Source organism: Alosa pseudoharengus, unplaced genomic scaffold (assembly GCF_046254945.1).
Source record: "Alosa pseudoharengus isolate Yale_2024_CS ecotype anadromous, Long Island Sound unplaced genomic scaffold, YU_APseudo_1.1 YU_APseudo_1.1_scf_6, whole genome shotgun sequence".
Taxonomy (NCBI): Eukaryota; Metazoa; Chordata; class Actinopteri; order Clupeiformes; family Clupeidae; genus Alosa; species Alosa pseudoharengus.
This window is the reverse complement of record NW_027468848.1, coordinates 38939276-38953932: the sequence shown is the minus strand read 5'-3', so window position 1 is coordinate 38953932 and position 14657 is coordinate 38939276. Positions and strand designations below refer to the sequence as shown.

At 42.0% G+C, this 14657-nt stretch overlaps 1 protein-coding gene across 1 annotated transcript in view; it reads left to right on the top strand.

Annotated features, from left to right (window-relative positions):
* The window catches only part of susd2 (sushi domain containing 2), a 29186-nt gene extending 22951 nt beyond the window's left edge, over positions 1-6235 (top strand). The window contains exons 14-15 of the mRNA XM_076270587.1: positions 2032-2128; positions 5185-6235. Of these exons, the coding sequence (XP_076126702.1) occupies positions 2032-2128; positions 5185-5233 (146 nt within the window). The 3' untranslated portion in view covers positions 5234-6235. The remainder of the gene's footprint in view (positions 1-2031; positions 2129-5184) is intronic.
* Positions 6236-14657: the final 8422 nt, after the last annotated feature.

Sequence of the window (14657 nt, the reverse complement as noted above, 5' to 3'; positions counted from 1 at the left end):
TTTGATCTTCAGGAAGCACTTGACTTATCTGGCAGGATGTGCCTGACAATTTACTTTTCTTCTGCTATGCTGATGTTCTTACCTGCAGATTGAATAGCGTAACTGTATTTTTTTAAAACCTGGTTATCTGTTTGACTGAGAATATCTCTGTATCTCTGAGAATAGGTCTGTCTGTTCTTCTCTCGGTCTGTCTGTCTGTCTGTCTATCATTCTATTGCTCTATCGTTCATTATATCTATAGTTACATTTACATTTAGTCATCTAGCTGATCCAAAATGACTTACAAATAGGGAACAATCAAGGTCCAGTGCGACTAGAACATGTTAGTACAGCAATACGTACTAGTCACATAGAACAGAATGACAGTTTGAGCGTTAAATGTGAGTCAAGGGAAGAAGATGAGAGACAGACAGGATCTAGAGGAGAGGGTGGTGGTGAGTTTGTGACTACACCTTGAGTTTTGATCTTCTTTCAACTCACACATAACACTTAGCTGGGACCCTTAAGTCAAAACAGCAGCCATCTGTGGGCACAATACACTTTTAAAGCCTTTGTCTTATTTGGAGTACTTAATGGATACACTTTAATGCATGGACTGGAAAATGTTCATTGTTTAGAACGCAGCTCTTGTCCCTACTTGATCTGCTTGTCTGAGGAGGAATAGATGTGTGTGTGTGTGTGTGTGTGTGTGTGTGTGTGTGTGTGGGGGGGGGGGGTAGTGGGGGATGGCATCCAAGCATAACGTGTTTAACCAAAGCGATCTCCAAATCACGGCAGTCTGTACTGACTAAACAGGAGATTAGGGGGAAGTTGGCACTCAGGGAAAACACATAAGATCAGAGGCAGACCATGTGGCTGAGGAGGTGGTGTCCACACACTCTCTTTCTCTCTCTCTCTCTCTCTCTCTCTCGCTCTACTGTATATCTCTCTCTCTCTCACACACACACACACACACACACACACACACACACACACACACACACACACACACACACACACAGCATGTGGCCAAGGTGTCCAGTAAGAAGCAGATGCTCTGTTGAGTGTACTGGGGCCAGAGTCAGTCAGTTGCTCCCTGGGTAGTGTTTTAGTGCAGTCAGTTGCTCCCTGGGTAGTGTTTTAGTGCAGTCAGTTGCTCCCTGGGTAGTGTTTTAGTGCAGTCAGTTGCTCCCTGGGTAGTGTCGTAGTGCCGGGAGCTGAAGCTCATCGCCCTACTGGTCAAGGAATAAGGGAAGCATGAGAGGGTAGCTTCCTGATCGGTGAGATGGGAACACACACACACAGACACACACACACATACACACGGTGTCCACACCACACTCAATCTCAGTGTATACATAAACACCACATATGCTCAGTCCTCACAGAACAGTGGAGTACATTCACTGGCACCAGATTTGGGTTACACAGTACTGTTATGGCTTGTATGGTCGTAAATTCCCTTTTGTCAAGTGTGTGTGTGTCTGTGTATGTCTGTGTCTGTGTGTGTGTGTGTGTGTGTGTGTGTGTGTGTGTGTGTGTGTGTGTGTGTGTGTGTGTGTGTGTGTGTGTGTGTGTGTACGTGAGCCCTAGACTATTCTCCATGTAAAAAAGACTAAACCTCACAGCAGTGAAGAACTAAAATGGCTTTTTTACCTTTTATCTTTAGTAATAATAATCATTCCAGATCAGCTCCTTCCACACTGTCCTAGAATGACAAACACACTCACACACACGTCTCTCATTTAGACCAAGAGCATCTAATTAGGCTTCTTCATGTAGCTTGTGTGTTTGTTAACTCACGTTGATGAGACGGCCACTGTGACTCTTGTGTTTTATTTCTAGACACACACATGCACACACACACACACACACACACACACACACACACACACACACACACACACACACACACACACACACACACACACACACACACACACACACACACACACACACACACACACACACACACACTCACACAGACACATGTTTGTTTCAACTGACTCAAACCTTTGTTGTCTGGTGACTCAAGCTCTTTGTGTCTTACAGACAACTTGCAGGGGATCATACTGGCCTGTGTAGGAGTCACAGCAGCCCTGGTGACTCTAGTTGCAGCCATCATCTTTTACAACCGAAATCTGAAGAGGTGAGTTTAGCTCCAAAACGGAACTTCTTGTTCAGTGTGTGTGTGTGTGTGTGTGTGTATGTGTGTTTAAGTGTGTATGAATGTGTATTTTGTGTGTATTGGGTGTCTGCCCCCCCACACCTCCAATCACACCAAATGGGTTTTCATGAAACAATAAGAGGCCATAAAACACTTGAGTGATCTCATGTAGCTCTTAGCTTATATGGGACATCAAAAGGGATGCTCATTTATGGTGGGGCTTTTGGGAGCCTGGGGCTGAACCCAGAGTCACCTGAGCAAGAGAGAGAGAGATGGACAGACCAGTGGAGGCAAGGATAGGTTAAGGGAACAAGCAACACACACACACACACACACACACACAGACACAGACACAGACACAGATACTCTCTCTCTCATACACCCACCCACACACACACACACACACACATACACACTCATACACACTCACACACACATACACACAATTTATCATCATAATTTATTTTTTTATCCAAAGAATCCACACACATACTCTCTCTCTCACATATACACACACACACACACACACACACACACACACACACACACACACACACACACACACACACACACACACACACACACACACACACACAACCAGGTGTAAACTATACACCCTTACAGATCAGACATGTTGACTGCCTATGCTCAAACTTGTTTAATGTCCACACATCGCATATCAAAGGCGGGCTGTGTAACATTTTAGTCAGTAATTAGTGTGCTGTGTGAGTGTCTGTTTCCAGGAGGGCAGCCACACAGCACCAAATTGGAGAGCCGGCATCCCCTGCAGATGGCAACACAACATTCTTGTGTGGAGTGCTGAAAACAAATGCACACATTCCCACATGCAAAGTCATTGCGTCATATGTGCGCACACTCACACACACACATGGAAAACACTTTTATTTACATTGTGTTTTTCTTACTTCCAAAATCAAATGATTTAAAAAAGGAAGCATACTTTATTTCTCTCTCTCTCTTTCTCTCTCTCACAAACAAACACACACACAGCCACACACACACACACAGCCACACACACAGCCACACACACACACACACACACACACACACACACACACACACACACACACACACACACACACACACACAGCCACACACACACACACACACAGCCACACATGGCGGGCCCCACTAGTGGGGAATAGAGACATGACAGGTGGGGCGCAATGAACAGGAGGACATTTGTATTATTAATGCCTATCTTTAATAATGCCTTTCTTTTTTGACAAGGAAGATCATAGATTCAAAACAAAATAGCCACATACAAACATAGGAGTAAACAGACTGACATCTTATCCAGCGGACTGAGACAGGAAATGTAGCATGGAACTAACGTTTCCATTTTGCCGGGTTGATAGGGGCAGGTAGGGCTTGAAAATTCCTCACCTCCAAAATGGGGAATGACAGAAAATGTTTGAGAACCACTTTCTCAGGAGGCAGCAAAAAGAGAGTTTTTTATTTTTTTGTTTCGAACCGAACTTGCTGCCTCACTCTCCTGTTGGATATCTTAAAAGGCAGCAGTTTTTACCGTTTTGAACAGAGCCTTAGACTCTTACACACTCGTGTACTATGCACTCTATGTATTCACTCACTTCCTCTTGTTCATGGGTGCTGGGGGTTGGGGGGGGGGGGGTGGCTAGTTTGTGGGTATTTATATTTTATCTACTAATCTTACCTATAAGGGACCATGTACAATTTTAACATAAATGTTGATATTTGATGCACTGTACCAGAGTTAGCCTTAGTAGTAAAGGAGGGGGGGCTGCCTATGTAACGGATGCCAGCTAGCTTAGCTGTGCTTGTGGAATGTTGGTAAACCTCACTCCCCGACGCCTCAAGAGTGCTGCTGGCATGTGAGCCAGTAGCCTGGGCTATTGGCTCAATTGTTAGCGCGCTCGCCTCCCGATCCGAGGTGCTGCTGTTCGCGGGTTCGAGTCCGGGCGTGTGCAGGGCTGAATCGCGCAGGTTCAACACAACGCAGGTTACACCTATACTGTGCAGGCTGCGCCTCTGTCTCGCCCAGGTAGATTTAGGGTACTTTCCAGCACTTAGGGCTTTCCTCACACAGAGATACAAGGAAGGAGGAACCATTAAGCACACTCTCTCTTTCTCACACACACACACACACACTCCACTCAAAGCAAGCAAGCACCCCCATGGCTGTGTGCTCTGGGTGAGACATCAAAGTGCACAGGAGAGGCCCCTGTGAGGTAGTCGGGTGCAGAGGCTGGCTGGGGGCTGTGGGTGGGGGTTGGGTGGGGTGAGGTAGGCGGGAGAGTCCCTGACAGGGTGTGCCTCTGCAGCTGGGAAAATCCACGAGCCGGTGGAGTGGGGTGGGGGTGGGGGTGGGGGGTCAAGGTGATGAGGAGGATGGAGGTTTTAATGGGATGAGCAGACCTGTCTGGTTATGGTCACTGTGTGTGTGTGTGTGTGTGTGTGTGTGTGTGTGTGTGAGTGTACAGTATGTGTGTGTGTGTGTGTGTGTGTGTGTGTGTGTGTGTGTGTGTGTGTGTGGGGGGTGTACGTGTGTACATGTATGTGTGTCTGCATGTTAAAGATGTGTATAACAACACTGCAGGAGCTGTATCGTGCTAAATATGTTCCTTACTTACGCAATAATAACACTTTCACTTTGAAATGATTACACACATTTTGTAATGAGCAACTTAAACACAAAATGGAAGACATTTCTTTAGAGCAAGGAAGTTCAGTATGCACTCTACATTACTCAGGGCTTAAATGGCACCGTGCCTGAATTCAGGCGTGAGCTGGTATGCTTAACATTTGAAAATAAGCAATGAGACTACAGTAGATACTGTATGATGTCCACATAAATGTCTAAATAAATGATAACTTCAGGCACAGACATTTGTATTGCATTAAGCCCTAATTACTACACAGGGAGTATGACAGCAGTCATTCAACAAGGTGCTATTGTGTCTGTTTGAATAAGATTTGAACTTTGAACTCTGCCGCTGACCAGTTTCACATACATGATGAGCGTCTCTCTTTTTCAGGGAAAGACAGGAGAGGCTGAAAGCAACAGTGATCTTTAAACAAATGTGACGTTCTGCTAAGTGTATTGTGTTCTTCTTTATGTTGTATGCTCAGGATGGTAATATGTTATGTGTAATGTCATGCAATATCAACAGCACTGCTATCATATTCATAGGGTTATTTGTTGGGGATGTACCTGTTGATCAGTATTTTTAATAAATGTGTATTCTTTTGAGCTGCAGTAAAGACAGCTATAACTGATACATGCACAAAATCATTAAGAGTTTTTGGTGGTTTATCATGTTAAAGGAATTATCCGGAGTAAAATGCACTTTAGGATGATTGGGAGTACATACGTTGAGTTGACATCAAAATCATGTCATTCGGATGTGTTTTGAGAAAGTTCGATTTTACCGTTTTTAGTCAATGGAAGTGACCAGGGCATGTCATTTCGCCGCTACAAAACGCTATTTTTATACCTCTTCTACAGTTCCAAACAACATTACACTTACGTGGTAGTGAGTAGAGGGTCCCTAAAGCCAAACCGAAGTATCCCGAGGTCTTTATGTGGTCGGATAGAGAGTCCAGAATGAATTTCATCAAGCCAGTACCTTTCCGGAAATGTTGCTGCTGCAGCTGGCATCTTTAGGGGAAAGTCCATAGGAGTCGATTGCATCACGTCGTTGCACGACATCACGTCACGTGACATTTCAAAATTCCAACCTGTTAGTAAGCTAGGGTTTGCTGTTGCATAGAACTTCATTTCAATTTGATGTCAACTCAACGTATGTACTCCCAATCATCCGTAAATTGATCTAAAGTGCATTTTACTCTGGATAATTCCTTTAAATCCAGATCACACCTATTCTGACAAACACATTCATCTTATACTGATGGACATAAGTGAACGGATTAACAAACATGCATTGTAGTTATCAATTTAGCTTGCTGTATCATTGCATTTATTTTTTTTGGAAGATGAGCAATTCACTAAAAAAATATGTTGTATATAAAATATATATAAAATATATGTTGTGTATATGTTTCTTCTTCATAACCAATTAATGCTGTTTTTGTTTTGTAAAGCACACTGTTGAGTTTATATTATTTGTTATAAATTAACTCAAAATAAACAGATATTTTTCAGAATACTTTTTTTATTATTATTTAACGAGAAATGCAGTCTGGATACAATGTACTAGGAGTAAAATATGCCCATGTACACTTAAGGTCAGTTGCTATTCATAAATCTTGTCTAAGATTCACCATCACAGTTTTAAAAAAGAGGGGATGTTCTTTTGCAATGTCCATTACACCCTGAAGGCTATAACTTATATAAGATTCGATAAGATTTTCATCTATGTTTGCAGAACCTGCTTATATGACTGGAAATTGAACTTCTGCCCGCTTTTTCTGATTGGGAGAAGAACAAGCCTTTCTTTTGGTCATAGCTAAGCAGTCTGCCAGTGGAGGGACACGCAGGGGCACAGGGCAAAGCACCAAGCTCCTTTGGTCTCACCTTCTCTGTGTTTTTGTGTGTGTATGTGTGTTTTTGTTTTTGTGTGTGTTTTTTTTGTTTGTGTGTGTTTTTGGTTTTGTGTTTTTGTGTTTGTGTGTGTTTATGTCTGCACGGGCGCATAAGTGTACGGTGCAAAGCACAGGGATGGCATATTTGCTCATGTGCAGACTGTGATAAATAAATGTATGTGCTTATTCTTACAATGCAGATAGACAGAACCAAGCAAACATGACAAAGACAGCTGTCAATTGACATCACTGTAGCTGTCTACCTTTCATGTGACCTTCATTTAAGACACTCAAGGTTTCTGCATCAGCAGTGAGCCAGAGAAAGTATTAGTGCGCGAGACCATGCCAGCTGGGACCCTGGCAGTGCCCTTCAATTGGCTTACAGTGACCTTATCGTCCTTTTTCAACTAGCCAAGTGTACATGAGAAAGGCACACAACTTCACCAACGCCATTGATCTGCAGATGCCACTCGTTGGGATCGCCTCTGCTGCTCTGGAATGAGAAGAAGAACTGGTAGATTCCATTGACTGGAGCGGTGAAGATGCCAGACCTCCCGCAGAATGCAGATCCCTCGTTCAGGATGATGTCACTAAAGGCGATGGTCTTGACTGATCCACGTAGTTCATTTGGGTGTGCAGCATAGAAATGCACCCTTCTGAAATCACATAACATAACATAACATAACATGTAACATAAATTGTGTTGTCCTAAGGCTACATCCACAGTAGGCTACTTTGTTTTCATTTTCAAACAAGTAAATCCACACGGGCATTTTTAAAATTTGAAACCAAAACATTTACGGTCCACACTCGAGCCTTGATACGCAGGGCAAATGACAAATGTACAGTCAACAAAGTGTAGGTACAGTGGAAATAACCATGTAACAACGCATTATGTAATAACACCGCATTATGTACACCACAACACCACAAAATGTAATACATTTTCACTCATTATGTAATAACTCCCGCATGATGTAACAATCTAGATAGATAGATAGATAGATAGATAGATAGATAGATACTTTATTGATCCCCAGGGGAAATTCAATCTGCCGCATTATGTAATAAACTGCTTGAATGCAATATGTAATTTATCATTGTAAGTCTTCATTGATAAAAACAGCATAACAATGTGTATTTTAATCAAAATTGATTGTAATCATAGAGTTGAAAGTGTTCAAATGTAGGCTATTTCTTTACGCAAAAGCCGACTGACTGTCATTAGCTCTGAATGAAGAAATAAAGCAATAGTGCTATTGAGGAAGAAACGTGAAAGAAAGCACAGTGAACATTATCTTAAACCTCAACTGTTCCCGCATTTGGCATTTCTCATTTTTCCGACAACATAAATTAATGGCTCCGAAGCCTAATTAATCCCACCATTGCATTTTTGACAAGTGTTGGGAATAGGCTTGGGTAGACTTAAAAGCCTTAAGTTAAAAAATACAAATGCCTGTGTCTCCCATGTTTTGCCTGTAGTTGTATAGCCTAAGTTTGTGCCGGTATGACCACCTTCCCCCTATTGCGTTCGTTTACGTTTTGTGAATGAGCCTCTGCTGTGCCAGTTGGTCGCCGGTGCCACCCTGTCAACAATAAAGTGATTCTTGATCAGGGGTTGTTTTGATTGGCGGTGTAGGGGAGAACAGTGGTAGCACTTTTTTATATTACATGATTTACTATTATAGCACCGTCATGATGCCAACTGCAGCCTGGGCCTAGGCCTACGTTACTGCGCTTATTTTTATGACTGCGTCAGCCAGCTCACTCTTAACTTAAATTGCTAATAGGCCTAAACTGGTTGCTGGTTTGTTGAGAGATCACACCTTTCCATTAATCTGATTTGCATTACTTTAAGCGCAATCCATGTCAAAAGAAAATGTGCATCTGCACGCGTTTCACTGTTGCGTTCATTTAATTGTGCATTGTCAATTCAGCGATCTATAAACACATGTGGTATCAAAATGTGAAGTCATCAGGCCATCATTACTGTGAATATGGGAACAGACTATTTCTATTTCTATTCCATATCCGAACCCACAACATAGCGTACCCAAACGTCAACCTCAACTGCTGCCTATGGACGGGAATCCCAATGTCACGTAGCCTACACAGTAGTCCTAGCCTACATGCATACATGTAACAGGACAAGGTCCACGCCCCTTGCCTAACCCAGTAGTGCAATTGCGAGTGGCTCTTTGCATTCGGAGGCGAGCCAATTAGCGTAGGGAAGTGGCTACATAAATTGTAACTTTTAATTTGAAGGCCGACGTCATAGCTGCATACTGTTGGTTGTCCACCTGACTCCTGCCTTCACCGCGGGATCCCTTGTGCTCTTTTGGCATCCTGCTCACTGTGCATGCATCCAGTGACATTCCTGGTAGGTTATCGTGGCATTGCGTGAGTAGTAACGTTTCCTAAATGTTGTAGGCTAGTATAGCTAACACAAACTTTGGGGCTTTTAGGGTTGCTGTTGGGTGCTGAACATGGGCCTCATAGCCGACCTCAGCTGATTGGTATGTAATTTTAACTGTCTTCAAAATAATATGTAGCTTGCGCGGGTTTTTAATTCTATCTTTTTCGTGTAGCAGAGCTTGCGGTAACACAAGGAGCGGCAACATCAAGGCATCTTGGTTCAAGTTCCGAACGCTGCTGTTTTGTTTTGTCTGTACTTAAGTTGTGTTGGTCGATTTTACATGTTTTGTTCATTGTATGTTTGCATATCTTAACTGTATACCGGACGCTCTCGTCCAGCATTAGGCCATAGCTATTGTATAAAATACGATGTTCACCACACTATATGTGAGTGCATACTGTGCAGTGTGTGTACTAGGAGTGTTGGCTCCTCTTTTGATTTTCCTCTCTTGCTGGACAGGAGTTGCAGGCCAACTGGGGTGGCGGGCTATCTCGAGGTGGTGGCTTCCCTTCACTTTTCCTGCTGTGGTGTATGTGAGAATTTGCTATTTTCATGTTCACGTGTGGTGTCTGTAGACCCTTCCCCCGATATACTCTCCAGTCCTGGGTAAGCTCCAGCCCTGTTCCTCCTCCAAGCCCTCCTCCGCTAGTAATCTAATGTGCACATGCTTGTGTGTGTGTGTGTGTGTGTGTGTGTGTGTGTGTGTGTGTGTGTGTGTGTGCCTGTGTGTGTGTGTGCCTTGTAGGCCATTTGTGTCAGTGGCAAGTTCTGACTGTCTGGAGAGAACTCACTCCCTGTATGTTTTTAGTATTTGTAAATAAAGACAGTTTATTTTTGGGACCACGCCTCTGGTTTTCTGTGACCACGAACCTGTGTTGCCTGGTTGGGCTTCATGTACCAAGTTATAGTACAATTGTACAGAGTACAGAGTCCACTAGGCCTACTGTCGGCATCGAACAACATGCTGTTTCACCTTGTAGTGCCGCTCGACCTTAATACAGTCCCCAGAAGTGCTTAGTTGGAAAAGTGCTTAAGTCAGTGGCAGAATGCGCGCAAGAGTTGTTAACATAAGAAACGCCAGATTTTGAAGTTGGTCCTAGCAAACGCATAGCTGCCTCTGGTGTAAAGACAGTCAAGTCAAGTTAAGGACAGAATGTGCACAGGCAGAAAAGCGCTTTGTTTTTAGTTTTCGCTTTAGTTGCACGTTTTTGAGGGCCTAGCAGCGAAGCTGCGAAGGCACCCATTGAGTTAGTAGCTTTTCCTATTATTATTCTGCCATTGGAGTCTATGGCAGCCGATTTTCACAAATCAGGCACTGCTGGAATCCCTGGACCGGCCTGAGTTCAATGACTCCTATTACGTCACTTTCCCCCATATTGGACCTCCGCCATATTGGATTTAGTCCAAACTCTACGAAAAGTTTCAGCGGTCATAAATTTCATCCGATTTTCACGGAACTTGACAGAGATGATCTTCTGACCGAGCCGCACAAATGATACTTGCCAAATTTTTCAATTTCAACTTTGTGTGCCCGTGACGCCAAATCAAATATTGCGACGAAGCCGCCAAACAGGAAGTGGACTAACATCTCTGTGACTCTGAGTTAACATAACAAAACTCAATACCATTAATCAGGACACTGTCCCAATCACTCACAGCAATTTTTATGCATATACATTGAACGCTCTACACCACCACCAGTTCAATGTTGGACATGCATTCATGCATGTGATCCTTGACTCTCTTGTTTGATTTTCACAATTGAGGTAGCGTCTGAATCCTTGGACCATCCCAAATTCATCGACCCCTATCGCGTCACTTTCCACCATATTGGACCTCCGCCATATTGGATTTGGTCCAAACTCTACGGAAAGTTTCAGCAGTCACAAATTTCATCCAATTTTCCCAGAACTTGGTGGAGATGATGTTCAGACCTAGCCGCACAACCGATACTTGTCAGATTTTTCAAATTCCACTTTATTGGCCCATGACAGCCAATCAAATATGGCGATGAAGCCGCAAAACAGGAAGTGGGCTAACATCTCGGAGACGCTTTAATGTATGAAGTCCAAACTTGGTACAGGGACTTTGTATCTGATTGTGAGGACACAGTAGGAAATTGGCATCATTTGGCCTCTATAGGGGGCACTGTAATACAGGAAGTGGGCTCATATCTCAGCAACGCTTCGATGTATGAAGTCCAAACTTGATACAGGGACATATTAGCTGATTGTGACGACATGCAAGGACAGTGGTCTCATTTGGTTTCTAGGGGTGCTGTAATAAAGAAAGTGAGTTCACATCTCAGCAACACTTTGGTGTATGAAGTCCAAACTTTGTAGAGGGACATGGTAGCTGATTGTGAGAACGCACAAGGACATTGGTGTAATTTGGCCTTTAGGGGCGCTGTAACAAAGTAAATGAGTTTATTTCTCAGCCATTCTTTATTCATTTGCCATCAAAATGGGCAATGGGTATGGGCAAGTTCGTTGTAAGCCCTGATTTATATTATTTGTTAGGCCTAGCCGCCAAGGCCTATACAGAGCATTCAATTTGTAGCCTTAGAAAGTCAGGAACGTTTGGATGAAGTAAACCTATATGACGGGATTACGGTTTTCAATAAGGCCTTAATTGCCAGCTGAGTTTGCCAAATATTGACTAGGCCAACAAAAATGGAACTGGCTTTGTTACACTGTAACTTAAAGAAGAATTTTATCTTAACGAAACACAAAAGACTGAGTAGATCACATTCCACTGAGGTAGTTTAAAGTAAGTTGCCATACGCCCTTTGGTGCGTAACAGGCTACAGGAAAATCCCTGATACTCGTGAAACGATGCAAAAACTTCTTAACAAACATTTTTCCTCCAGGGCTCAATGTTCCATCAGTCAGCGTCCACAAAGTTAATCAAGAAGTTCAAACGTAACTTTAGTACCAAATGAAAACAAGATCTTCCTCAAAAAACTTAGGCTGTGTGAGTGAGAAACCAATGGTGCTGAGTGCGGGAAAAGTTGAGGACAAGATTTAAAAATAACGTTCACTGTGCTTTCTGTAGAAGAATAGGCCTACAGAAAGACTAAAAAACACGTTTCTTATTTAATAACACTATTGTTTTATTTCTCCATTCAGAGCTCATGACAGCCAGACAGCCTTTGCATAAAGAAATAGTCTATAGCCTGAATTTGAACACTTTTCAATTAATTATGAGTAGCCTAAAATACACATTAATATGCTGTTCTTATCAATGAAGACACCCGCATTTTGTAAAAACAACCGCAATATGTAATAACTTATATTGTATATATGTATTACATATTGCATTGAGCTATCATATTATTCATGCTATCTTATATCTTATTGTCTTTTTTTCTGCAAGAGTACTGTCCTCTTATCAAGGGCGTAGAGTTTCTAAATATGTAAATATTTATTCTTGAATATGCAGTGTGCAGGCTGCATTTGTGCAGGTATAATTTATTGTGAAAGTACAATGAAGTTTAAATTATTATTTTTTAATAAATGCCCTCAAATAAACAGATATTTTTCAGAATACTTTTTTTAAATTATTATTTAACGAGAAATGTAGTCTGGATACAATGATCTAGGAGTAAAATGTGCCCATGTACACTTTAGGTCAGTTGCAATTCGAAAAGTCTGGTCTAAGATACCATCAGAGTTTGAAAATAGAGGGGATGTTCTTTTGCAATGTCCATTACACCCTGAAGGCTATTTTGTGTTTTAGCTTATGTAAGATTTGCATCTGGTTTGCATATGTAAACTCTTCGTAAATCAGAGACTGCTTATTTGACTGAGAATTTAACTTTTGCCTGCTTTCTCTGATTGGCAAAAGTACTGGCCCTTCGATTGGCCATAAGTGGGCTCTCAGCCAGAGCAGAGGCATGCGGGGCTACAGGACAAAGCACCAAGCTTCGCCAAAATGCAACCTAGGGTGTTTTTGTGAATGTACCAGTCAAACTTTCGTTTAAAAGCATAATTATGTCGGAAGCACCACTTTTCAGCTTGACTGTATTGTCATTTTCGAGTCAAATGGCCTTTTTAAAACACTAAGAAGGCTATTTATATATTTTTTTAAACCAGGAAAAGTCCCATTGAGTTACAATAACTTTTCTCCCAGGGAGTTCTGGCCAAGACTGGCGGCAAAAAGGTTAAAAATACAAACACATAAAAGACAGGGCAAAGGTTACATACTACACCACAAATTTCTGTACATACACTATAAGTACTACACAGATAAGACATTACACTTAAGCTAATACAGACATGTAAAGGGCACCTAGTTAAAAGCAATTTCACTGTTCAGTCAAAGTTGACTTTAAAAGGTTTTTAAAAGTATTGAAAGGTGAAGTGATCGTAGATTTAAGGATTTTTGGAGTTCATTCCAGACATTAGGTGCATAAGATGAGAAAGCTGTTTTACCAAGTTCTGTTTTTGTTGATGTAAATGTAAATCAGGTTTCTAAGCCAAGTATATTTGCGTATACAAGGAATTTGGTCTCTGCACTTATCCTATTCGTGAATTAGTGAACACACAGAGCACACAGTGAACACACAGTGAGGTGAAGCACACACTAACCCGGAGCAGTGAGCTGCCTTGCTACAGCGGCATTCGGGGAGCAGTGAGGGGTTAGATGCCATGCTCAAGGGCACTTCAGCCATGGATGTGGGCAACCCTTCGGTTAGAGGCACGAAGCCCTAACCAGTAGGCCATGGCTGCCCCTAAATTTGATGGAATAACTAATTTTCCCCTTGAGGATCAATAAAGTATCTATCTATCTATCTATCTATCTACAGTACCCTCCAGGATTGTTGGCACTTCTGCTAAAGTTGAATAAAAACCGGTATAAAAAATAATCTGTTGTAATTTGTAAAAACTTGCAATATTCTCCTTATTTACCCCATAAAGTTGGAGAATACAAAGCAAGGGATTTAAGACCGATCGTCTTTACAAAATCTCCACAGATCGTCCAGATTCATAGGTCCACACTTGTGCATTCTCCTCTTTGACTCACCCCACTGTTTTTCTATGGAGTTTAAATCAGGGGACTGAGATGGCAATGTCCGAAGCTTGATTTTGTGTTCAGCAAACAATATTTTTCTTGATGTTCATGATACCATGCACCTTAATTAGGTTCCCAAGGCCTTTGGGAATAAAAACTCAGTCGCTTTGGTGCTTTTCTCAGATCAGAATGAAAATTCTCATAACTATTAGTTCAACCTCCACAACATTTAGTAATTTGTGTACATCATCGTAGCAATTTCTCCTTCCTCTGAACAAATTGCAAATGCTTTTGAATATGTATCAGTTGCTTTGTCATGTCAGTCAAAATGAACTATACTTATGGATGCTTACAGTAATAGTTGTTCCCAATAAAACTAATAGTCTTCATTTCATTGCTTGAGTCATTACATACAAAATTGGTGAACTAGTTATCAAATTCTGTCACAATGCTGTAGAATTGCAAAGAGCATATACAGTAAAACTGTGAAACGTACATATTCAGTGTCTTGTACTCACTTACTCCCCTAACTACAGA